Source organism: Pinus tabuliformis, chromosome 2_2 (assembly GCF_031772625.1).
Source record: "Pinus tabuliformis cultivar Carrire ecotype Pingquan chromosome 2_2, CPIR1, whole genome shotgun sequence".
In the NCBI taxonomy this organism is placed as follows: domain Eukaryota; kingdom Viridiplantae; phylum Streptophyta; class Pinopsida; order Pinales; family Pinaceae; genus Pinus; species Pinus tabuliformis.
The window spans coordinates 328,629,373-328,653,828 of NC_142300.1; the positions used below are offsets into that span (position 1 = coordinate 328,629,373).

At 38.5% G+C, this 24,456-nt stretch overlaps 1 protein-coding gene across 1 annotated transcript in view; it reads left to right on the forward strand.

Annotated features, from left to right (window-relative positions):
• The window catches only part of LOC149192615 (protein NLP6-like), a 28,346-nt gene extending 5,134 nt beyond the window's left edge, over nt 1-23,212 (forward strand). Inside the window, exon 4 of the mRNA XM_089404654.1 lies at nt 21,654-23,212. Within this exon, the coding sequence (XP_089260780.1) occupies nt 21,654-22,993 (1,340 nt within the window). The 3' untranslated portion in view covers nt 22,994-23,212. The remainder of the gene's footprint in view (nt 1-21,653) is intronic.
• Nucleotides 23,213-24,456: the final 1,244 nt, after the last annotated feature.

Sequence of the window (24,456 nt, forward strand, 5' to 3'; positions counted from 1 at the left end):
TAAATAATTGGGATATGGGAACAGATACGGATATGGGGTTTGATCATATTACCATTCATCTTTTAGAATCTAGATTCTATATCTAAAAATACATAATCAATTATCGTCTATCATCATCATCATCAATTCAACATAAACATTGTTATCATCAATAATGATTATTATAACATTCATGATTCAACATATCATCAAGTTTCTGTTTCAAATTTCAAAATTCAATCATTAACATGACAAGTTACAACATCACCAAAATTAATAATGCACACTACATAGTACAAAGTATAAAATGAACTATCACTGACAATCCACTGTCATTATTCATAATTCATATGGCATATTATGGTATTCAATATTCATTGTTTAAAAGTTTAAAACACCATCATAAATTACATTTACATATCATCAAATATGTTTTCATTGACATTCATGTCACTAAAAACGACATCCTCTCCAAAAGTGGGAGCATCATTGCCATGTCCACTTGAAGGTCCAACTATTGGTGCCTCCTCGTCAAACAAAGTCATATGAGACTTAGCATTCAACATCAAATCCAACTCAGACAACTTTGGTTCCACATCCCATAGTTTGGCAGACCCAAATTTGTATTCATCTCTCTTGTGTGACAGAAGGTGAAGATTTGAATGAACATACACTAGTTCTTTAGCCTTCTTAGAGCCCAATCTATTTCACTTATCTGAATTAATGAAGCCATATGTACTCCAGTTCCTTTCTGCTAAAGAGGAATTAGCAACCTGTGACAAGATCTTGATGGCCAATTTTTGGATATGTGGAAGTTCCCCACCATAGTAGTTCCACCAATCAATTGGACTTAAATCTGGTCTTGTCCCGCATATAGTCAATATCAGCACCCCAACCCTCTAATCCCACAAAATTAGCAAACTCTGAATGAATCCGAATCCCAATCTCAGGGTCTACAAAAAGCTTTTTTAAATCCTTGTGAGACTTTTGAGTTTTTGTTTGGTGCAGTTCTTTCTAGATCATTTAGCAACTCTGCAGCATAATATTTTGGATTCACTGCATAGGCCAAAAGGTGCAATGGGGTTGTCATCTTGTTCCACTTTTTGGTCAATATATCTTTACTTCTCTGTAAAAGAATTCATCTGGGTCATTCTCCTTGGCATTTATAACCACCCTTATCTTCTCTATCATGGAATCAATGCTCTCATAAACCTCTCCCAAATCAGGCATATCTGTGTCAAACAGGTGGAACAAATCCACAATTAGCTTAGTAAATGCCAAGAGGTACTCCATCCTATCCAACCATTCATCATCAACAACCAACCTTTTCACTACTTGTGCTCTATCAGATTGGGATTGCTTCCATTGATTCCAAAGAGAACTGCATACCGTTGATTCAAATGCTTCTTTCACCTGCATAAGCCTTGTTAAGACTATGATGTTGTAAAATTCCCACTAATTTTTTTTCCCAAAATGACCCATGAATTTATGAATTCTTGTTATTTTCATTCAATGTAGTCCCTTAACAACTTGATATAATTTCGCTGCAGTAAATAAGTGTATTTATTGGAGCTAACTGCAATGCACAGTGACACACGTGTATGGAAATAACTACTGTAATCAGCAACTGTTGTTTAATTCTAAACATCAGAAATTTGGAAAAATCACTGAGAGACTTGTGTAATAATGATGTTCTGAAAAACATACATCATTCATTTCTTATACATGAAATAATTCACAACAGGAAGAATAACATAGAGCCTGGGTACAAATTTCGCTACCAGTAGAGATAAGTGATGCTCTGATTTGGAAATTCTGGAATGTAATGCCCAAGTAAAACGTAGACAGTTAAGCCTCCAGTTTTAAGCACATGTCCAGTCAGCTTCTGGTGATAAATGGGACCACCCAGGATGGCCCTCCATTGAAATATGACCAACACGTTACTTAGAGAAAGAGATGTATGCATGGGCAAAAGTCTTCAGCTCCCACGCAGTCTATGATGATTCCAAGATGCACCCAAATGTAATTAATTTGATACATACGCACACGTAGTGTCTCTGGCCTTCCAACAGAGATATATCCGTCCCTTTAATGCAGAGATTTGACCTAGGAAATTGGTAGCACGTTCAACAACAAATGCAAGGAAATTTTGAACCCGTCTCTTCCAGAAAACTTGTGCTTGCTATGGCCGCTGCCCAATAATAAAATTGAAATAACTCAACTCACTAAAAGGGTAAAAATCGTGCCACTGGTGTATAGAAACTCGTTCCCATAACTTCCTTGACAATCTAGTCACGTGAGGCTCTCCGCTTTTACTCTGTGGGACATATGTAGGCTGGTCCCCACAATAAAATATGTAGGCTCCTTCAGATAATTCGTGGGCCCCAGGAAGCTGGAGAAATTACTGCTCTTGTACACAATCTCTCTTTCTTTTGGCTCAGATTTGTTTTTGGTGCTCTGTTCTCCATGAAAATCTCCCGCATGTCATAAGAAATAGGAAATGCAATATAAGGATATAAATCAAGTGAGTAAGCTCGGATACCTCAATATTTCTTATAAAACTTATTCTCCATTGAAGCTCAGCTATGAATCTAGGTGATTTCACTCTCAAGTCCAAACTAAGTCCCTTGTTGCAACACCGAAGTCTGCTATGGTAGCTATGGCTCCAAAACCCTCATCTTTCTCTTCCAACTCTCTCCAAGAGCTCTCTCTTCAAACTCACACAAAGCACGAATGCAGAGAGTCTCCTCAATTCCCTTCTTTAATGAGTTTGGGATTATCTTTTCATTTTCACCTTCCCTTTTGTCTTTTCATCTTTCCCTTCCCTTTTCTCTCTTTATTTTTTAGTTTTATTAAATTCACTTTTATAAAGTCACTTTATGATACTTCATTTTATAAAGTTAAAGTGACATCCAACTTGCCTCCTTTCCCCTTCTTTAATAAAGTCTTCTTAGGCAAATTTAAGTCCCATTATTAATTATTTTCCCACTTTAGCCTACGGAAACCACTTTAGGCTAGCGGACTTTGTCATAAACTTCCTATGGGGACGGGGACATTACAGATGTGAGAAGCAAACAAGTCTCGACAACGTGGAAGTGCCAAATTTCCAATGTTTCAATAAATTAAAAATCATAGTTTGTTTGAATAACTATTATGATTCACGAATCATGACATTTGAGAATCCAATTTACATATTTGAATTTAGAGTCATAGAAATTAGAATTTATGAAATAAAATTTAAAGTTTAGGTATCTTAAGGAGCTCCAACTTTGCAAATTCCTTGTAGATGCCTTAGAACATGTGGTGGTTTGTGATGAAGGCTTGAATTTTTTTTGCTTCTTCAAAAATAACTCGAATCCACTCAAATTTCTTCCTCATCTTGCTCAACATGAGGTTCAATGAATGTACAACACAAGAGCTCCAAAAAATGTGTTGATATTTGCCTTCAAGATATTACGCTTGTTGCTCTACACACAGTTGCATTGTCAGTTATTACTTGGCCAACATTTTCTGGCTTCACCAATTCAATTACTTCAATCAAGATGTTAGCAATGAATTGAAAATCTTTCATCTGCCCCTCACAATCCACTGCATTAAAAAACATTGCCCCCTTTGGGCTCTGAGCAATCACATTGATCAAAGGCCTATTCCTTTGATCTTTCCATCCATTAGAAATGATGGACACCCCTGAAATGCGCCATGAATTACGAATGGGGCTTAATTTAACCTCCAAATCTAACTTCTTCGCATTGAACATTGTAATGCAGACCTTTTCATATCTAGGGCTCTTGTACCCTTTTGGGGCTTCATTCATTGCTTTTATCATCTTTGCCTAGTAAGGAAATTGTACAAGGTTAAAGGGAAGGCCATTTGCTAAATGCATTGACCTCTAGCTGCATCTGCTGTCTCTCAAGCATCATTATTAAAACTCCTTTCAAGCAGTCCCAAATTAGATCGCTTTGAACTGACAATTCCATGAGAGGGAAGTGGAGGTTTTAATGAAGATGCTCCAACCTTGTTGGTTGTTTGAATTGAGAGGCTGGATTTGCCTCATTTTCTTTAGCATCTGCCTCGTCTTGTTCTTTATGATATTTTGCAAGTCTAGCTTTTGCTTAAACCATTTCCATCTATCCTATCCCATTTTCTTTAGGTGGGCCACTACATATTCAAACCCCAATGCATTTCAAATCAAGTAAATGTGCTTTAACTTGGGTGTATGATCCCTTATACTTTTTTTTACATTCACTGCAAACCCATGCCAATGATCCCCCTCCTTGGATCTTCCCAACCATTGTTACATATTTCCAAAGTGGTAACTTGGGATCAACTTTAGGGGCAGATTCAGTTTCATGTTCAACTTCATTTGCCTCATGAATGGCTAAACTTGAAGTTGCCATGATGATGATGTAAATGAAATTGCAAAATAAAACTGACAAATTTAGCTCCCATGCTAATTAAAACACCTTGCAACAATTGACAAAACACTGTAGTCTACTAAGCTTGAGATGTGGTTACGATTGAATTTAAATTTTAATCTAGAGACATACAAATAAGCTCTAATTGCTCTTCACAAAAGATTATTTGCTTCAACAGGTGGTGAAAATTTGGAAGTTTTCTTTCAATTTTTAATAGCGAGTTTAGCTCTTTGGGTGGTTCCCACTGTTCATTTCCCTAGCTGAAGCTTCTTCAGACTATGAGATCCGATAGACTTATCAAGACCATAAGATGCAAGGGCAGAGTGTCTGAATTACCATGCATAATTTGGAGGGTTTAATGATTCATTATCAATATAATTTTATGCCATTGTTGATCAAACATGGCATAGTTTGTAAAATTGAAGTTTAATCTATTTGATACATAATAATTGGACGCTGGAGCATTTAAAGTTAGTTAATTTATTTATTTTGAAATTTGGAAGTTTTTATAAAAAACACACTTCGAGGTCAGGGGGGTTGCATTGCATATCTATACTTCCTCTGGGTTTGAACTTTGCTTAGTACATACTCGAGTGAAGGATTAGTGCAGTTTCAGAGTTCAAACGATCACCTCCAAATCGTGTATATACTATATATATAGCGGCTAGCCTTGATCTATAACAAGCACTCTGTCTCTTTTTCAAATCAAATTACTATCATGATTGAAGGCAATGGGCAGACAAACTCTTCCTTTTTTGTTTAAATCCAGAATGGGGTAGAGTTATTTAATAATTTATACTCTTCTATTCACTGCCAACTTGCCAAGTTTACAATGTACATACCTTGCGCCGCTCAAGCAGTCGTAGGCTAAGTAGCAGCGACTTCAAGTTGCAGTTCGACTGACTCCAAGCTACACAATTCCATCGGCTCCAAGCAGCAACTCTGTCACTGCAACCAGCGATGACTCCAAGCTCACTGCTCAAGAATCCGACTGGACAGTGGACAGTGGTATCGAGTCCTAAGTTGCTCCAAGTTGCACCTGAGACTCTCGACTCCTCCAACACAATGATTGTCGACTGCTTTCGACTACTTTGTCTCCAAGTTGCGGGCATGCAAATGAAATGTCAACAATGAAATGAACAGTCAAATGAGGATAAGGGCGAGTTGAATGTTAAAACGTCAAAGGTTAAAAACTTAAAGGTAAAACCCTAAAAGTTTAAACCGCGATTTTTTAACCTAGCCGCATAAAAATTATATCCGTTCCCGGCCAATGATCCAAACCCAACGATCTTTTTGCGTGATCCGTTTATGGAAATCCACATACGGATCACGATCCTTTTGCGTTTGCGTGATCTGTTTTAGAAATGGATCCAAAACGGCCAAACAAAATTGAAACGCCGGAGAAAACGGATTCTCCGTTTCCGTCAAACTCGAAACAGCTAAAATACGTTTTCATGCCGTTTCTGTACCATTTCGTACCTAGATCCGTATATGATTCGGCGAATGACATTTCCAGCCATTTTGCTAGGCATTTCCGGTAACTTAGCTCCCAAATTTTAGGGAAATTCAGGGGGGACAGGGTGACGTCAGGGTACCTAGCATAGGGGTTTGTCTCTATAATTATAAATTAAAAATTAAATGATAAAATCCCAACAAGGACAATTCATCCCATGCAAATTCATCATTTGTGCAATCCAGTGGAAATGCTATCTTTGCCAATGCTGAAATCCTGAAAACTGTTGAGTCTGCTGAATTCTAAATGGGATATGGAATTCTACTTTCTCCATACTTCTCCTTTATCTTACCTTTTGTATCCTTTTACATTAAAAATTTAATATGTGTTGGAAATAATACTGAGAGGGGGGGTGAATCAGTATTATCAGATTAATCAAACTTTTCAAATGCCCAAAACATATACGCTACTTCAGTTAAGTGAACCAGCGTGTACACGCTACTGTGACGAAGTAAAACAGCGTATAAGCAGAAAACTCACAATTTAGTTGGCTTATTCTTCAATTAAGTGCATCAGGACATTATTCATCATATTAACAGTAAACATGTGCAGTATAACAGAACAGATAAAAAGCCACACACATGAACACCAAGATATAAGGTGGAAACCCAATGTGGGTGAAAACCACCTGCTGCAAGTTGTCTCTATCTTTCTTAATATGAAACTTCAGTTTACAATCTTTTGTACTGGTGCAGCCTTATACCAGTACGCAGGCTACAACCTGCAGAAGGCTTCAACCTTCTCTCGTTCTCCAAACTTCCTTGGAAGGGAGCTCCAACCCCCTTTTGCTTTTGTACTAGCCAAGATACTAGTACGTAGGTGCTGACCTACAATCTTCCTTCTTCCAGGTATCACTTTTCATACATTTTCAGACTTGGATATTCCTGAAGCACAACATTACAATCTGAAGACCACAATTCATTCAATTTTCACAACAGATCATTGAAGCATAAAACAACCAACTTTGAATCACTGAACCACTGAACCCTGTCAATCACCAGTTACCAGAACACAGAGCAGACTACAGAACTCTGTAATAACAGTCAGATCCCACTGTAAACCCAAATCAAGCTTCAAAAGATATACGCTACTTTAATGAGCAGAAACCGCGTATACACGCGCTTTTACCGAAGCCAACCTGCGTACAGATCTAAAAATAAACTTTCTCAACTTGCAGCTGTACCAGATATTAGTTAGACTCAGAACGTAACATTGCGACAATATGCAGATCTAGAAATACGCATAATCAACCATAACATGATAGTGCATTTCAAACCATTTGATCCCGATCTCTCCTTAGATCTAGTTCTCCATCAACCGATGAGATCTCTCCTTAGCTCAGATCAACCAACTCAGAACCTGCATATTAGATCTCTTTCTCTCTTAGATATTCATGCCTTGTCGAAAGATGATCTTTGCCTAATGATCTTCTTCTCCTTATATAGCCTTAGGCCTTTCTCAATACCAAGAGCCAAAACCATAGTAACACAATACCATCAACTTTAAAACTAGGGATCGACACGCCCGTCGAGACATAATGGTCCGAAATCATAGGCACAACTTCCAAGGTCTAACCACCATGAACCAAAGGAACCTTTCCACATACACGCGCTTTTTCTGAATCTAACTTGCGTGTACACGCGACTTGGGCTTAACGAAAGAGCGTGTATGAGCTTTCTTGCCATGCTGTACTGAGATCTGTCTTCTGATTGAGTTGCCATCACCTGTACTAACCTTTGAGCACCTGTACCATCCACTGAGTGAGTTGCCATCAAGGACAACACTTGAACCATAATGCCAACAATCTCCCCCTTTGGACTTGATGGCAACCACCACACCAAGTCACTCTCCCCCTTTGACATCAAGGGCAAAGGGAGGACCAAGATATTCTCTTCCTTGGTAATCCTTCTGCTGTCCATACTGCTGTCCATACTCCCCCTGAGTACATGCTGAAAACTCCAAGTGTGCTCCCCCTTTGTGAATGCCAAAGAGTACCAATCTATCCATCCTGCTCACCAAGTGCTGTTCATGCTCCCCTTGACTGTAGGCAAGATCTGCAAAAGATGTTCTTCAAGAAGAACATGACTCTATACATCATAAAAGACCTTCCTATAACCAAAGACTCATACATACATCCATTTCTCAACTAAGTGAGGATATACAAAAAAAATGACTCATCCACCCAACCAAGTGGGGATACATCAATATTGACTCATCCACCTAACCATGATAATACATGAACATTTCATCATTCATCCCAGGCATAGTGGGGAAATCAACAAAGGCCGTTACATGACCTTGACACCATAAAAGAGACAAGAGAGATACATGACATAGAGACAACAGATCTAGACCAAGACTTAGGAAAGACACCAGCAGCATCTGATAAACATCTTGTTAGATCAGCAACGAGAATTTCTTTCTGAGCTCCTTCTTAAACCAATCAACCAAAACATCTGAATGCCAACAATGCTTTATGAGACTTTTGAGCTGCTCCCCCTGAACCTGTGCCTGTTGCACTCCCTGAAACTGTGCCTGAATACTTCTGACATTCCTATTGCTGTTCAGAACTTCAGAGTTTTCCTTTGCTGTTCAGAACTTCATATACGCGTTTTATCCTGTATAAAACAGCGTATGTACGCGGATATTCTTTCTGCAACAAGCGTCCAGCATACACGCGACTTTCCCACCATGAATCCGCGTGTATACGCTAATATTACTTCCGTAACCTGCGTATACCAACTTTTTAGTAGAACAAACAAATTTCAACAACAGGATGAAGCATTAACTACTCCCAGCTTTTGTCTGAGATATTCAAAAGTTTCCCTGGGCAGTGGTTTTGTGAGAATATCAGCAACTTGCTCCTTAGAAGGAACATACTCCAACTTGACCTTCTGTTCAAGCACTTGTTCCCGAAGAAAATGGTACTTGATTGGTATGTGCTTGGTCTTTGAGTGCATGACTGGATTCTTTGAAATGCTGATTGCACTTGTATTATCACATAAGATAGAGACAGGTGGAGTGCAAGTGATTTGAAAGTCCTGCAAGGTCTGCATCATCCAAAGAAGTTGTGTACAACAAGATGCTGCAGCTACATATTCTGCTTCAGCTGTAGATAAGGCAATCGAACTTTGTTTCTTGCTGAACCAAGATACTAATCTGGAACCCATGAAGAAAGCACCTCCACTTGTGCTTTTCCTATCATCCACACTTCCAGCCCAATCTGCATCTGTGTAAGCATGAAGAGTGAGATCAGTATTTCTAGGATACCATAAGCCATAGTTTTGGGTCCCTTGAAGATATTTGAAGATTCTTTTGACTGCCTGAAGATGAGTTTCCTTTGGGTTGGCTTGAAATCTTCCAACCATTCCTACTGCATGTGTAATATCTGGTCGAGTACCTGTCAAATAAAGCAAACTCCCAATCATGGATCTATAAGTGGGTTGGTGGACTGCTGCTGATTCATCATTTGCACTGAGGCTGCATCCTGTAACCATGGGTGTACATACTGGTTTTGACTCTTCCATGCCATACTTCTTCAAGATCTGCTTGAGGTATTTGGTTTGAGACAAGAAGATACCTCCTTCATTTTGTTGGATTTGCAATCCAAGAAAATATGTCAATTCTCCAAGAAGTGACATTTCGAATTCTTTCTGCATAACCAAGGCAAAGTTTTGACTCATAGTCTCTTCATTGCTGCCAAAAATAATATCATCTACATAAACAACAAGAATTAGCAATTTGTTATTTTCAACTTTTATATAGAGATTGCTATCTGCTGATCCTTTTGAAAAGCCTTGTTGGTGAAGATATTTGTCCAACCGATAGTACCAAGCCCTTGGAGCTTGTTTGAGCCCATAGAGAGCCTTTTTCAATCTGCATACAAGGTTTGGATCATTCCCAAGAATGAACCCATCTGGCTGCTCAATATATACTTCTTCTTCTAAGTCTCCATTCAGGAAGGCTGATTTCACGTCCATTTGAAATACCTTGAAGTTTTGAAAGCTTGAGAGAGCAAGGAACATTCGGATGGCCTCTAGTCTTGCCACAGGAGCAAAGGTCTCTTCAAAATCTATTCCTTCTTGCTGTGCATACCCTTTACAAACAAGTCTGGCCTTGTTTCTAATTACTTCTCCATTTTCATTTAACTTATTCTTGAAGACCCATTTTGTTCCTATTACATTCTTATCTTTAGGTCTAGGAACCAATTCCCAAGTGTTGTTCCTTTCGATTTGCTCAAGTTCTTCATCCATTGCTTTGACCCAACATTCATCTTTGCATGCTTCTTTCACATTTTGTGGTTCAATGGAGGAGAGTAGAGCCAAGTAGCTTGAAGCTTCTGCAAGTGTCCTTCTTGTTTGTACTCCTGCTTCTTTCTGCCCCACAATCTGAGTTTCTGGATGATTCTTTTGGACATATCTGGATGGAGTCTTTTCTTCTATTCTTGTCTGCTCCTCTGGTTCTTCTTGAGATTCTTCTTCTTCTTGAGGTTCTTCTTCTTCATCATTTCGCCTTTGAGAGTAACCTTCATCTTCTTCATGATGAACTTGCCTAGGAATATATCCCTTCTCATCAACCACTATATCAATACTGTCAACAATTCTGCCAAGTCTTTTATTGTAGCACTTGTATGCTTTGCTATGTGGAGAATAACCAAGAAGAATGCCCTCATCTGCTCTAGGTTCAAGTTTGCCAAGTTGCTCATCAGTGTTCTTAATATAACATTTGCTCCCAAAGATTTTGAAATGCTTTACGGAAGGAGTTTTACCACTCCAAAGCTCATGAGGTGTTTGAGTGCTGTTTACTCGGACATTTGTTTTGTTAAGAATGATAACAGCAGCATGTGCGGCTTCTCCCCAGAAGGTTGCAGGAGTACCTGATTCATCGAGCATAGCACGAGCCATTTGTTGGATAGTTCTGTTCATTCTTTCCACAACCCCATTTTGCTGAGGAGTTCTAGCTGTAGAGAATTCTCTTCTTATCCCATGTTCATCGCAGAAATCAAAAAATTCATTTGATGTGAACTCCCCACCTCTGTCAGATCTGAGGCACTTGATTTTGTGTCCTGATTCATTTTCGGCCAATGCTTTGAAGGATTTGAATTTTTCGAATGCTTCATCTTTGTGCTTCATAAGCCCTAACCAAACAAACCTTGAGAAATCATCAATGAATAATATCAGATATTCTTCTCCTCGAGGTGACCTTTTCTAAATGGACCACATACATCTGTATGGACTAGCTCAAGAGGCAAGCTAGCTGACCCTTCATTCTCTGGAAAGTTAGTTCTGGTCTGCTTTCCAAACTGACAAGATTTGCATATGGTGTTGTCTGGAATTTTGATATCTGGAAGATCGCGAACTGCCTGATATTTGCATGCTTTCCTTATTTGTGAGAAGCTTAGATGTCCCAACCTTCGATGCCATAACCAGTGCTCTTCATCCTTGCTAAGATAGCATTGTTGTTGTTCTTCTTCAAATATGTACAGATTATTTGGAGTTCTTTTGCCTTTGAGAACTGTTTTACCTGTATCAAGATCACGAACAAGACATCCATTCGATCTGAAAATAACCTCTGTTTTTTGATCACACATCTGGCTGACACTTAGAAGATTATGTTTCAATCCATCAACATACAAAACATTTCCAGCCTTGACCTTTTCTTTTAAAGGAGCAATACCTTTTCCTTTTATAGTAGCAGGAGTATCATTTCCAAAAGAGACTTTCTTTCCCTTTTCTAAAGTAGAATAAGATTCAAGTTTTTCTTTATCACCTGTCATATGTTTCGAACATCCACTGTCAATGTACCATAGATTTTCCTGTCCTTCTGCATAAAATGCTATCCCACATCTTTCTGTTTGAGGTTCCTTTATTCTCCATGTTTTGGTGCTTGTGGCTTGTTCCTTTTTCTCCTGAAACCTGCTCCTGCATTCAGAGTCTTTATGACCAAAATTATTGCAAATAGAACATTCAACTTCATTTTCAAGCACCGAAAAGTTGTTATAGGTCCTTTTTGTAATCCCTGTCATACTTCTTTGTTTTTGAGCTTCCCTAGTCATGATTGTTTTATATGCAACACATTGAGCTGCTCTGTGACCAAAGTTGTGGCAAGAAAAGCATTGTCCATTGAAGAAGCTTCTGCGGTTATTGAATCTACCAGCCAACTGATTGTAATTTCTATTTTCATCTATTCTTGAGCCAAACTGAGAAGATTTTACCTGTGGTTGGTTGTAGCTTTTGTTCATCCTTAAGGAGGATTGTCCCTGATAGTTTCTGTTTGTAACTCGTCCTTGCTTTACCTGATTATCTTCATTGTTCTTCCGCTCATTTCCTCTTGCTGCATCAAGATAACTTTTTGAGGTGGATGCTTGAGAGGTTTCTCCATTATAGCCCAAACCTGTTTTGTTTAGAGGAGACCGCTGCACACTAATAATCTCATCCAAGGTTTCAGATCCTTTGACAAATTTAAGATTAATAGTTTTTGTTTTCTCAATTTCTTTTCTGAGACCAACAATTTCACCTTCTAGTTTTTCAAGATGTTTTTCCTTTTCATCAATTTGAAATTGCAAAGTATCAATAATCACATTCCTTTCTTCTATGCTTCTCTTGAGTCTAGTGATTTCATTATAGAGATTATCCACATCTATAGCATCCTCATAATCATCATCTTCAAATGCCATTAACAGCTTATATTTATTACCTTGTTCATCTTCATCACTGTTTGATAAGCCATCACTATCTTCATGGGTGTAGTAGCTTTTCCTATTTGCACTTTGTTTCTTGTTCCATCTAGCAGGTTCTTTTCCTTTATCCTTATAAGGACATTTTGCAGCATAATGACCTACTTTCCCACAAGCAAAACATTTGAAAGGTAGCTTACCTCTGAACCTTCCAGAACCCCTTTGAAGATTTCTGACAAAGTTTGATTCTTCTTCCTCTTCTTCTGGAACATGGCTTGCTTCATAGTAATCTTCTTTTCCTGATGCCTTAAAAGCAGCTTCCCTTCTGTCAGATGGACCTCCCTTTCTCATTTCATAAGCGGTTAGAATTCCATGTAGCTGAGACATAGTGAGAACACGGAGATTTTCTTTTTCTTCTATTGCAGATACTTTAGATTCAAACTTGGGGGATAAAGATCTTAGAACCTTTTGAACTACTATAGTTTCTCTTATTTCTTCACCCAAGTTTTTCATACAATTAACAATCTCATCTACCCGGAGAAAATAATTAGCCACACTTTCATCATTATACATCCTGAGAGTCTCATATTGAATCCTGAGTGTTTGAAGTTTAGCTTCCTTTACCTGTTCATCTCCTTCATAGCTAGTGATCATTTTGTCCCATATTTCTTTTGCTGATTTGAAGTGCATGACCTTCATGAATTCTGTTTGAGATATACTTCCTAATAGGGTAGCGACTGCTTTTGCATTTGTTTCATATGCCTTTTTTTCATCTGGATCTGTAGGAGTAGCTGAAGGAAAAGCATAGCCTTTTTCTACAATGTCCCAAACTTCTGTACCAAGAGATTGAAGATATGCAGTAACTCTTACCTTCCAATAATTGAAATTTGTTCCATCAAAAACCGGTGGCCTGATTGATGCTTCTTTCTCGTAGTTGCTCATGATGAATGATCTTCCTTCAAGCGATCAAGCTTCTCTGAAGGACCTGCTCTGATACCAATTGTTGGAAATAATACTGAGAGGGGGGGTGAATCAGTATTATCAGATTAATCAAACTTTTCAAATGCCCAAAACATATACGCTACTTCAGTTAAGTGAACCAGCGTGTACACGCTACTGTGACGAAGTAAAACAGCGTATAAGCAGAAAACTCACAATTTAGTTGGCTTATTCTTCAATTAAGTGCATCAGGACATTATTCATCATATTAACAGTAAACATGTGCAGTATAACAGAACAGATAAAAAGCCACACACATGAACACCAAGATATAAGGTGGAAACCCAATGTGGGTGAAAACCACCTGCTGCAAGTTGTCTCTATCTTTCTTAATATGAAACTTCAGTTTACAATCTTTTGTACTGGTGCAGCCTTATACCAGTACGCAGGCTACAACCTGCAGAAGGCTTCAACCTTCTCTCGTTCTCCAAACTTCCTTGGAAGGGAGCTCCAACCCCCTTTTGCTTTTGTACTAGCCAAGATACTAGTACGTAGGTGCTGACCTACAATCTTCCTTCTTCCAGGTATCACTTTTCATACATTTTCAGACTTGGATATTCCTGAAGCACAACATTACAATCTGAAGACCACAATTCATTCAATTTTCACAACAGATCATTGAAGCATAAAACAACCAACTTTGAATCACTGAACCACTGAACCCTGTCAATCACCAGTTACCAGAACACAGAGCAGACTACAGAACTCTGTAATAACAGTCAGATCCCACTGTAAACCCAAATCAAGCTTCAAAAGATATACGCTACTTTAATGAGCAGAAACCGCGTATACACGCGCTTTTACCGAAGCCAACCTGCGTACAGATCTAAAAATAAACTTTCTCAACTTGCAGCTGTACCAGATATTAGTTAGACTCAGAACGTAACATTGCGACAATATGCAGATCTAGAAATACGCATAATCAACCATAACATGATAGTGCATTTCAAACCATTTGATCCCGATCTCTCCTTAGATCTAGTTCTCCATCAACCGATGAGATCTCTCCTTAGCTCAGATCAACCAACTCAGAACCTGCATATTAGATCTCTTTCTCTCTTAGATATTCATGCCTTGTCGAAAGATGATCTTTGCCTAATGATCTTCTTCTCCTTATATAGCCTTAGGCCTTTCTCAATACCAAGAGCCAAAACCATAGTAACACAATACCATCAACTTTAAAACTAGGGATCGACACGCCCGTCGAGACATAATGGTCCGAAATCATAGGCACAACTTCCAAGGTCTAACCACCATGAACCAAAGGAACCTTTCCACATACACGCGCTTTTTCTGAATCTAACTTGCGTGTACACGCGACTTGGGCTTAACGAAAGAGCGTGTATGAGCTTTCTTGCCATGCTGTACTGAGATCTGTCTTCTGATTGAGTTGCCATCACCTGTACTAACCTTTGAGCACCTGTACCATCCACTGAGTGAGTTGCCATCAAGGACAACACTTGAACCATAATGCCAACAATATGACCATTAATTACCAAGGTCACAGACTCGTCAAAGCTCTGTCCTCTATCTTGTTTTCTCTTCAGGTGTTGTTGGACAAAAAATCTGGAGGGGTTGCCCAGGCATTCCCTTTTGGGGGAGGAGGGTGTCCATATGTCCCCCTTTTTGAGGAGGAGGGCGTCCATAATGTCCTCCTTTTGGGGAAACACATCCTCCACACTGGGGAAATGTTCCCCGGGTGTCTCCTTGCCCATGGAGTGTGCTCCCCACCCTGGTCCCCTGACCGGGTCTAGCCCGCATGCAGTCCATTTGACCACTAGTCAACAGAGACCCAACTAGGTTCTGTTGAACAATCATATAGTAATGTAGTTCGGTTGAGTGGTTGAACAATTTTAGTCTCAATGAGATGGATTCAACCCCAGTTGAGATTGGAAATTTTGCAGAAAACTCTTGGCCTTTCTCTTATCAGTATCGATCATCAAAGACTCGTGGATCGCTGTCCAAGGCAATGAAAAGGAAGCATCAACCAGGAAGATATTGGGGATTATTATTCGATATCTCTTGGACAACATGACAAATTCTTTCATTTGCAGAGACATCCTGAAAAAACCTTCAGTAAGTGAATGAAATTAGGACAAATATACGACCACACGTATTAGCCTGTAATATAGGACGTTTTTGGTGCTTTATTGTTGCTTGCACTCGGGAAGATGCTCTTCAGCAGGTCCACTTCTTTATACAATGCTGCCTTTCTCAGATGCAGGTTGATTTGACTTTCTTGGCTTTACATCTTCTTCTCCATCCTCGTTGTCATCTTCAACCCTCTCTTCCTTGTCCTCAATGTCTTCTTTATCAATGTTCTCTAACTCATCTAGCTGGGAAGCTTCTCTAGTAAATCATGACACAGCAAGTGGAATTAATTTAAATTCCTAACATAAACTAATGGCAGATGTTCTCCTTGGCTTTGCCCTTGTGTGCACCCCATTTCCCCTGGGGAATTGTTCTGCTTTTCTCTGAGTAACTTTGCTCAGCTCGGAGTCTATCAAAAAGTAGACCTAAACACAAGAAAAGATAATTCGTTTCATCGTGGCACCATTCTCCCACCATCAATTATTAGCATAACAGTAAGTTACCAATTGTCTACCTCTTTTTTGACTGTGCATCAATGATGAAATCTGTTCTGGCAATATCTTGATTTCTCCTCCTTTCTTTTGAAGACATTTCAATCCTATTGTGTACATATGATGGGAGCGGCGAACCCATAGTCTTCTCTTACCTACCACATGGACTCTGTGTTTGTTCCTATTTCAACCATCCATTGGATTTTGCATCACCAATTCTTCAGAATTAAGTTAATGAGATTGGTTTTCAACACTCAAAAAAGTTCAGCATTCATGTGGAGAATTTGACAATCACATGACATGAACTGACGACATTTGGAGAAAGCAAAAACCAAGAGACACGGCTAATCCATGAGCTTGTACTTGAAGAGGCATCATAATTTCTTCATCCCATAATTTGCTGGTTTTTGTGCAGCAAGCAGCATCCATGAGCACGCTGATCTCATCATCTCTTTCATTTTTTGTGCAGATTTGTTGAGCAGCATTCATGAGCATTTTTTTTTCGAACTTGAAAGTCTTTTTAAGAGCATCTTCTCGAATAATTTGCGGTTCTTCAATCTCATCATTGCTGAAATCCCGGTTCTTGTACCATTGACAATGGAGCCAAAGCTTGAAAGCAGGGCTTCAACACACATTCAAGAAGAGCCTACATTTTGCCAAGAACATCAAGAACACACATGTATTCAACGAAGAAGAGATATAATTGGGAAGCATATCCAAATGAGTTCTTATTCATTTTCATAAGTATTTATACATAGGAGAAATGGTTGGAGCATAAGTATTTATATATAGGAGAAATGGTGGGAGCAGTTGTATCGGCTTCGAATCAATCTTTTGTTAGGCGTACTTTATCCTTTATTACATTTACATTGATATATTTACTAAATATTTAATATCTAATGTGTGATGACCCATCAGCCTAAGAGGCCTCTCAACAGAAATGGATTCCAATGGTTTATAGGGCACTAGTAAGGGCCAGTGTAGGACAAGTTTCTTGTTAAAGTTGTGGTTTGGCTACAAAGGCATCATTGATATAGTCATCCACTTGTTTTCTCACGGAATGCCAGAAGAAGTGTTGTTGTAAATGCAACAATATTTGCTATATGCCAAGGTGCCCTCCATAGGATGAAGAGTGATCCTCTTGAGACAAAGATATGCTGGCCGTATTGGAACACAGTGGATTCAGCATATAAAACAAGCCATCTCTGAGTGTATAGTCTAAGGAATGGGTCAGATTAATTACTGTGGAATGTTGGATGGATTCCACAATAGGAACAAAACACGGTTCAGTGACATAAATGTCTTTCCGTTCTTCATATGCTGCATACCTTACATAGAGTATGTGAAGAGACTTGGAGGGGGTCTGCTAAGCAAACCAACAACTGTATTTGAGCTGCCCTTTTTGTTCTTAATAACTAAATGAAATTGTTGTACATAGGACATTCATTTCAAATGGTGTTGTGCCTAAATTTTAGATTAAGAATTTGAAAATTGAAGGCATTGATGATTAGTGTGGATGATGGTTTCCTTAGTAGTAGTGTTGCCATTGCTTGAGTACTTGAAACAAGTAGGCCTCCTTGTCATAATGCGGGAATTGAGCTTGGTTTGAGTCAAGGTTTTGAATGGGATGCAGTTGGGTGTCCTCCTTGCTTAAGAATGGTGCCAATTGCATATTGAGTGGCAACAATCTCTATTTCAAATGGTTATTGCAGATTTGGGAGTGCAATCATAGGTGCCTAACAAGGGGCATCCTTCAGCTTCCAGAATGCTCTATCTGCTTCTGGAGTCCATTGAGAGTCTTGATTGTCAATTTGGTTGAAGGGGCGAGCTATATGGGAGTAATGGTAGATGAATTTTCTATAGAAATTTATTCTCCTGGAAAAATTGAGATTCAAAATGGTATTAGGAGTTGGCCACTCTAGAACCCTAGATTTGTATGAACTGCTGCATCAATAACAAAACCCATGTATTAGTCACAAGTCTTACCAAACAAAGGTTTCTTGTGTTTTGTGAAGAAGATCCAAGACTATGTGAATGTGCTCCAAATGTTCTGCCCAGTTTTTATTATATATCAGGATATTATTAAAGTGGAACACAAACAAAGCCTCCAAGGTGAGGGCAAAAATTGTCATTGATGATCTCCATAAAAGTGGTAAGGGCGATGGTGAGGTCAAAAGACATGACCAACCACTTGTAGAAACCCAAGTTAAGTCTTGAAAACTCTTTGCCATACATCTCTAGGCATGGGATTGGTGATAGTCAAAAGGTAGATCAATGTTGGTCAAGTACCTCACTCGCTTGAGGTGGTAAAGAATTTCATCAATCCTTGAAAGTGGGTAACAGTTTTGAAGGGTTATCTCACGGCCCTGTAATCTGTGCAATGTCTTCACTCTTGTTGTTCCTTCTCAGGGATGGTGAATGATGGAGATCTACAGGGTGAGATGCTAGGTCTGATTTGGTTGTCTTACGAAATTAGAACAACTACTTAATCTGTCACTCAATCTGTGTGGTTTCCACAAGTGCGGTTTGGTAAGCAAGGTAACGAGGCAGGGAAGAACTTGAGGGCAAGTGAATAAAATGCCAGTGACTATAAAGGAAGGGAGTCCTTTTGACTCCTTAAAAAATATTGGTATATGAATTTATGAGTGCCTGAAGATCAGAGGGAGGGATCTTTCTGTGGTTGTCCTCTTTGATTTGGAGGGTTATGTATTCGCTGAGGTTTACCTGTTTAACAACTCTCCAACTAGTCGATAGAGAATTAAAAAAAGAAGAGACTGAGTTTGTATGTCTTACAACCTTTGTGAAGTGTGTAGGTATTGTATAATTCATCATAAATTGCCCCTAATCAAACTGGTAGGGTTTGCCAAGAATCATGTAGTGGCAGTCTTGTTGAGTAACATCACGGTCCACTCTGTTTCTAAAAGGTCCAATAGCTAAGGTAACAGAACATCTTGGTCTGATCAGGGTGGGTTGGTTGACGTCCTTGGACCTTGACCCATCCAAGCTGGTATGGCTTGGGGTGAGTTGACGTTGGCAGTTTGAGCTCCTCTGGCAATGTATAGGATACAAGGTTCTTTTGACTGAGACAACATTATGCAGGCCAACATATTTTTGATTTGTCAGTTCTACATGGATAGAGCTTCTTTCTTGTTGTTGGAATAGTCCGTGGCTATCAATATGAGTTGAGAATCAGTAGATGTGGGTTTGCTGACATCAACCACTGAATCCCAGTTTCCAGTTGCTGTTTAGCAGATACCTCTTTGGCTTTCTTGGCTTTTTTTGTGTGCAAGGCATGACATTTGTCATCAGAATGATCAGGTTTCTTGTGATAATTGTAGTATTTCTTCTTATTGTGGCCAAAAAAGGAGGTGGAACTGTTGGCGCTCCTGTGTTTTGTCCACTGCAGTTAGTCTGAGCCTTAGGGCATGGGAGGGAAGAAGTGGCTTTCTTCCAAGTGAACCGACCAAATATTTATTTTATTTTCATGTTAATAAATAGATTAAGGTGCTTACTAAAGATCTGATGCAGTATATTTCCTTTTTATTGACAAAGGCATAGATTAAATTTCTGGTATAGGTTTTAGATGTTAGTATCTATATTGGTGTTTGACTGGAAAAACTGTTTTATATGAAACATTGTGAAATATATTTAAGTGTGATTATGGCATGAACCACCATCATCCACAGGTGATTGTGGATAGTATGGGATACCTAGTCCTCTACTTTTCCTGTTGATGCTACACTGCAGTGGGCGTTGCAATCCAAAGAAGAGGTGATATGAAGCTAATTTATTTGGTATTCTTCTGCTGCAGTCTAGTAGGTATGATCTGGAAATTATTAATTTCAATCATGAAATCTACAGATGCATCTACATCCTATATATGGATTTGAGTTGAACTGAAGAACAGGGAATTATCCTCTAATCAGAACTAAATTTCTTCATTTGTAAGTGTTCAGCATAAAAATGAGGCTGCAGGTTTTTCAACAGAGCCAACAAAACCCCAAGAGGGAATGGCTCAACCTTAACAGCATATCAGCATATCTGCAACCTGGTAAAAACTAGGTGCAGATGAGGTCAGGTGCAAGTCCCTGGGTGATGGCATAGAAACACCCCTCATAGCATGACAGCTTAGCCAAAGAGAGCTATAAGCAGTATCCTCCCAATCTGTAAAAAATGAAAGAACCACACTTACACAACCATAATGGTAAGCTATATAAACTTAATAAGAACATGATGCAGCAATATGTGCTTAGAATGGAAACACAGCTATCGAGTCATGAACAGAACATAAACATAACAATGATAACATTAACAGAATGATTGTGAAATAATCACTGAATGAGAACAGAACAGAATTCAGCTTGCCTCCATATGTGGATGTGCCATGAAAGACGAGTTAAGTTGTACCTAAAAATGCCCATGACCACATCATTTTAGCTTTGTGTTTGTATTTTCAAGGACTACCGGAAGACATAGCTTCTTGAGGCTCTTAAGAGCCTTCCATCCCAACAGTTCATATACTTAATGTTCATCCAATTGTTGCACAGTCAGCTGCACAGCCTTCTATATGTGCTCGTTTTCTGACCCGTTTTCAGAAAACTATATTAAAATATTACACGTTCGAGTTTAAGTTCACCCAGCAGTAAGTTGAGCCAAACTGATATAATCACCTAATAGTAGTTATTTAAACTATTCTTGTTGACATCGTATAAAAAGGTTATGTTGTTTATCCTCGCAATTATCTGTTAAAAGTTTTGAACAGTGAAAAGGGGCATAACTTTGAAAGATGCCGAGGAAAGACTTGTTTGTACTTCCAAGTATTTTCAACAAAGAGACTTCGCATAATAGATAATTTGAAATCTAGAATAATGAACTTTGTATCTGTGTTTATAATTATATCAAGCAGCTTTTCTGTATGCTGTTGTCATTATTCATGACGGAAAGTTTACAAACCACATTTCAAAAGATATCGAAATATGATTCTGTAGAAAATGGTACATGCTAGATGCAATTTTTTTGTTTTTGTTTGGACAGATCACTTATTTGTTTCTTGGCAACATGCTATGGAAATTCCATGCTAACTGGGATGGCTTCCTGCATTGCTTCAAGTCCGTTATGAAGAACAATGTGATAAACAGACTGTCAATTACAAAAACTAGATTTACCTTCTTTCAGTATTACTGCTCCCTATCGCCTGCTTACAGTTATGATTGACATCTTATTCAGATTTAACACTTGGTTTAATATTTATAACTATTTACATTGACTTGCACTCACTGACATACCCCACATTTGTCGTATGGATCTAAATATTTATTTGCTTTTACAATTTTATGAAAAAAACATATACCTTTTGTAGTTATCTGTGATTTTAGGGCATAGGCCTCGCACACTTTATTGCCATATTGATATTCAGGGAGAAAGCATGTACACTTTGCATGGCTGCGTATAATTCTCTGGTTAAAAGGTTTTTCAATTTGGTATTGCAGTTTGCCCAACTACACTGAAAAGGATTTGTAGACAGCATGGAATTTCTAGGTGGCCATCTCGCAAGATCAGCAAGGTGAACCGTTCGCTGAAGAAATTGCAGGGAGTTATTGAATCTGTAAAAAGCGCGGGAGCATTTAAAATTGGAAATCTCTCAACTGGTTTGGTCTCTGTGGCAATGGCACCAAGTATAGTAGCAAGCAATACTACATCAGATCATGGTAAATCGTTGCCTGCTGCTGTTCAGGGTGCTGCTGATCATGATCCTGACATGATTCCTCCAGCTACTAATGAAGAAGTTATAGGCACTAAAACTAGTCTTCCTGGAAAAGATTGCATCACGCCCGAGGATTTTTCATCTTCACAGTGCCAGGTGATGAGTACTTTAGGTTTGAGTGTGTCATCGGGATTACAGTCCAGAAAGCCAGGGAGCACTCTTATTTTTGAAAAAACATGTTCTGTCGACCATGCTGTACATGTGAAAGATGTTGTGATAGATGGAAATACCAATGGTAATCTTCATCAGGTGAAAAATATAGACGACTCATATGTGCATGGAGCAACTAAGGGCATTGCCGAATCAAGGAATAGCGAGTCACCTGAAGAAAGTATCGGGGAGCCATCGTCTCAAACTTCTCGGCGTGATCTCATTCCGAGCTATCTCAATTCAATTGAAGATCTTGCGGACCCACCTACCATCACTGCCTTTTCTAGGCCACCAGCATCTCAATGCCATGGAGGTGGAGAAAACTTAACACCCCAATTGGAATCCATTAACAATGGAGAAACTAGCTTGCACAAAAGACAAGCTACTTCAAGTATTCCAAAAAATACACACAGCGAAACAGCTGTCAATCACAAGCGCAAAAAGTTACCTGTTAAATTCTCAAGCATCCAAAAGCCTATAGACTTCAGTGGGCAGGGTGAATGTTTAGCTGAAGCTATTCAGTCAAACTCCCGAAGCCTGTCTCCACAACATAGATGTGATTCTAGAATCTTAAATCTATCAGGTATGCAAAGAGACAGGATTATCCAAGAGGGGAACAAATCAACGATATTCAAAGTAACATATAAACAAGACACTGTACGTTTTCGTTTGCCTTTGAATGCAGGAATTTCAGAACTGCGTGATGAAGTCACAAAAAGGTTCAAATTAGAGGCAGGTACATTTGATCTGAAGTATTTAGATGATGATTGTGAGTGGGTTTTACTAGTGTGTGATGCGGATTTACATGAGTGCATTGACATCTTAAATTTCTCCGGTGGAAAGGCAATTAAACTTGTAGTTGGTAATACATCTTTAAATGTTGGAAGCTCATGTGAAAGTTCTGGAGAACTGTGACTCAAAAGATCCTCCAATCCTCTCGGCAAATGTTTTCCTAAACCTGAGTCAATGTTTTCAGGTGGCCTTTCTAAGTATAAAGTTTTGCAGGCAAGCTTTTGTTAATTGCTTTTGCCTTGGGAAACTCCCGCTGTAATCTAGATGTTTTTTTCCATGTACATAATGAACTATATATACATGCCATCTCTAGGCAGGGAAAAACTGTACGTTTAGTTATTATGATCACACATCCCAAGATTTTTGCTTTGAAAGTGCTTTCTTATTAGGTTTAGATAGTCTTTTTATCTGTAGGTCTGATGATGATGTCATATGTTTCTGCCTTCTATGTGGTTATATTACCAGGAATAGGAAAGTTGGCATGGGTTTGATAAATATTATGGTTACAGGGAATGATTATAAAATCTCAATAATTGGAAAAGGAAGATTTTGTGATAAAATCCAAGGAGTGCTTTTTGGCATCCTTGATAAACCAGTTGAAGTAAACTAGTGTGCCTACGCTAGAAGGATTTGAATTGATAAACCAGTTGAAGTAAACTAGCGTGTCTACCCTAGAAGGATTTGGATTTGAATTGATAAACCAGTTGAAATAAACTAGTGTGCCTAACCTAGAAGGATTTGAATTGAACGCCTGCTGGCATGGAACTAACCAATTGCCTGGCCGCATCGACAACAACTAGTTGAGTAACCCCTTGGGCTTTGATGGGACTCACGATGCTTAATTAAAATAATAAAATATACTATTTACTCATAACTCACCTATGCCAAATTAAAGAAACAAAATATGCTATTTTTACAAACAGGAAAGGACATTTTCATATTGGAATCTGCTCGGAGAGTATGGAAAATATTTCCATAGAGAAACTTTGGAAAATGTTTCCAAAAAGTTTCTGTACCAGAACATTGGATCTTTGTATTGGTGGATTGGATCTTTAACCATATTTTTAGGGACTGTTTGCTTGACTGGTATTTTAAGCAAGTTTAAAAATTAATTTATGCTTCAGGTAATTTTGATCAATGATTTTCACAAGGTGTATTGAGAATTTCAAAATGGCCAACTTCAATTATATTTTATGAAATTTACTTTGGCTTATGTTTATTAAACTGGATTACTAAAATTGGTAAAGGCAAAAATAAAGACCAGTAAATAAATTGAAAATGCTAATCCATCTTTTATTGCAAAGACGCCCCAAACATGACAATGGAATGCTTTAATTCACTTTCCAACCTCCAATTCTCAGAAATTGTTCCAAAAAAATATATTTATGAACTTTAAAAATACTTTTTATTTAAATTAAATATTGATTTATTTACTTCTACGATATTTTTTTCATACGATTACACTAATGAGTATTAAACATTTTTGTATTTAATGTTTCTTACTAAAATATTCTCCAACGTAAGTGTAAGATTTGAATATGCCCTCTTTGGACTTGATTGGAAAAATGAAGGCCTCAAACATGCCA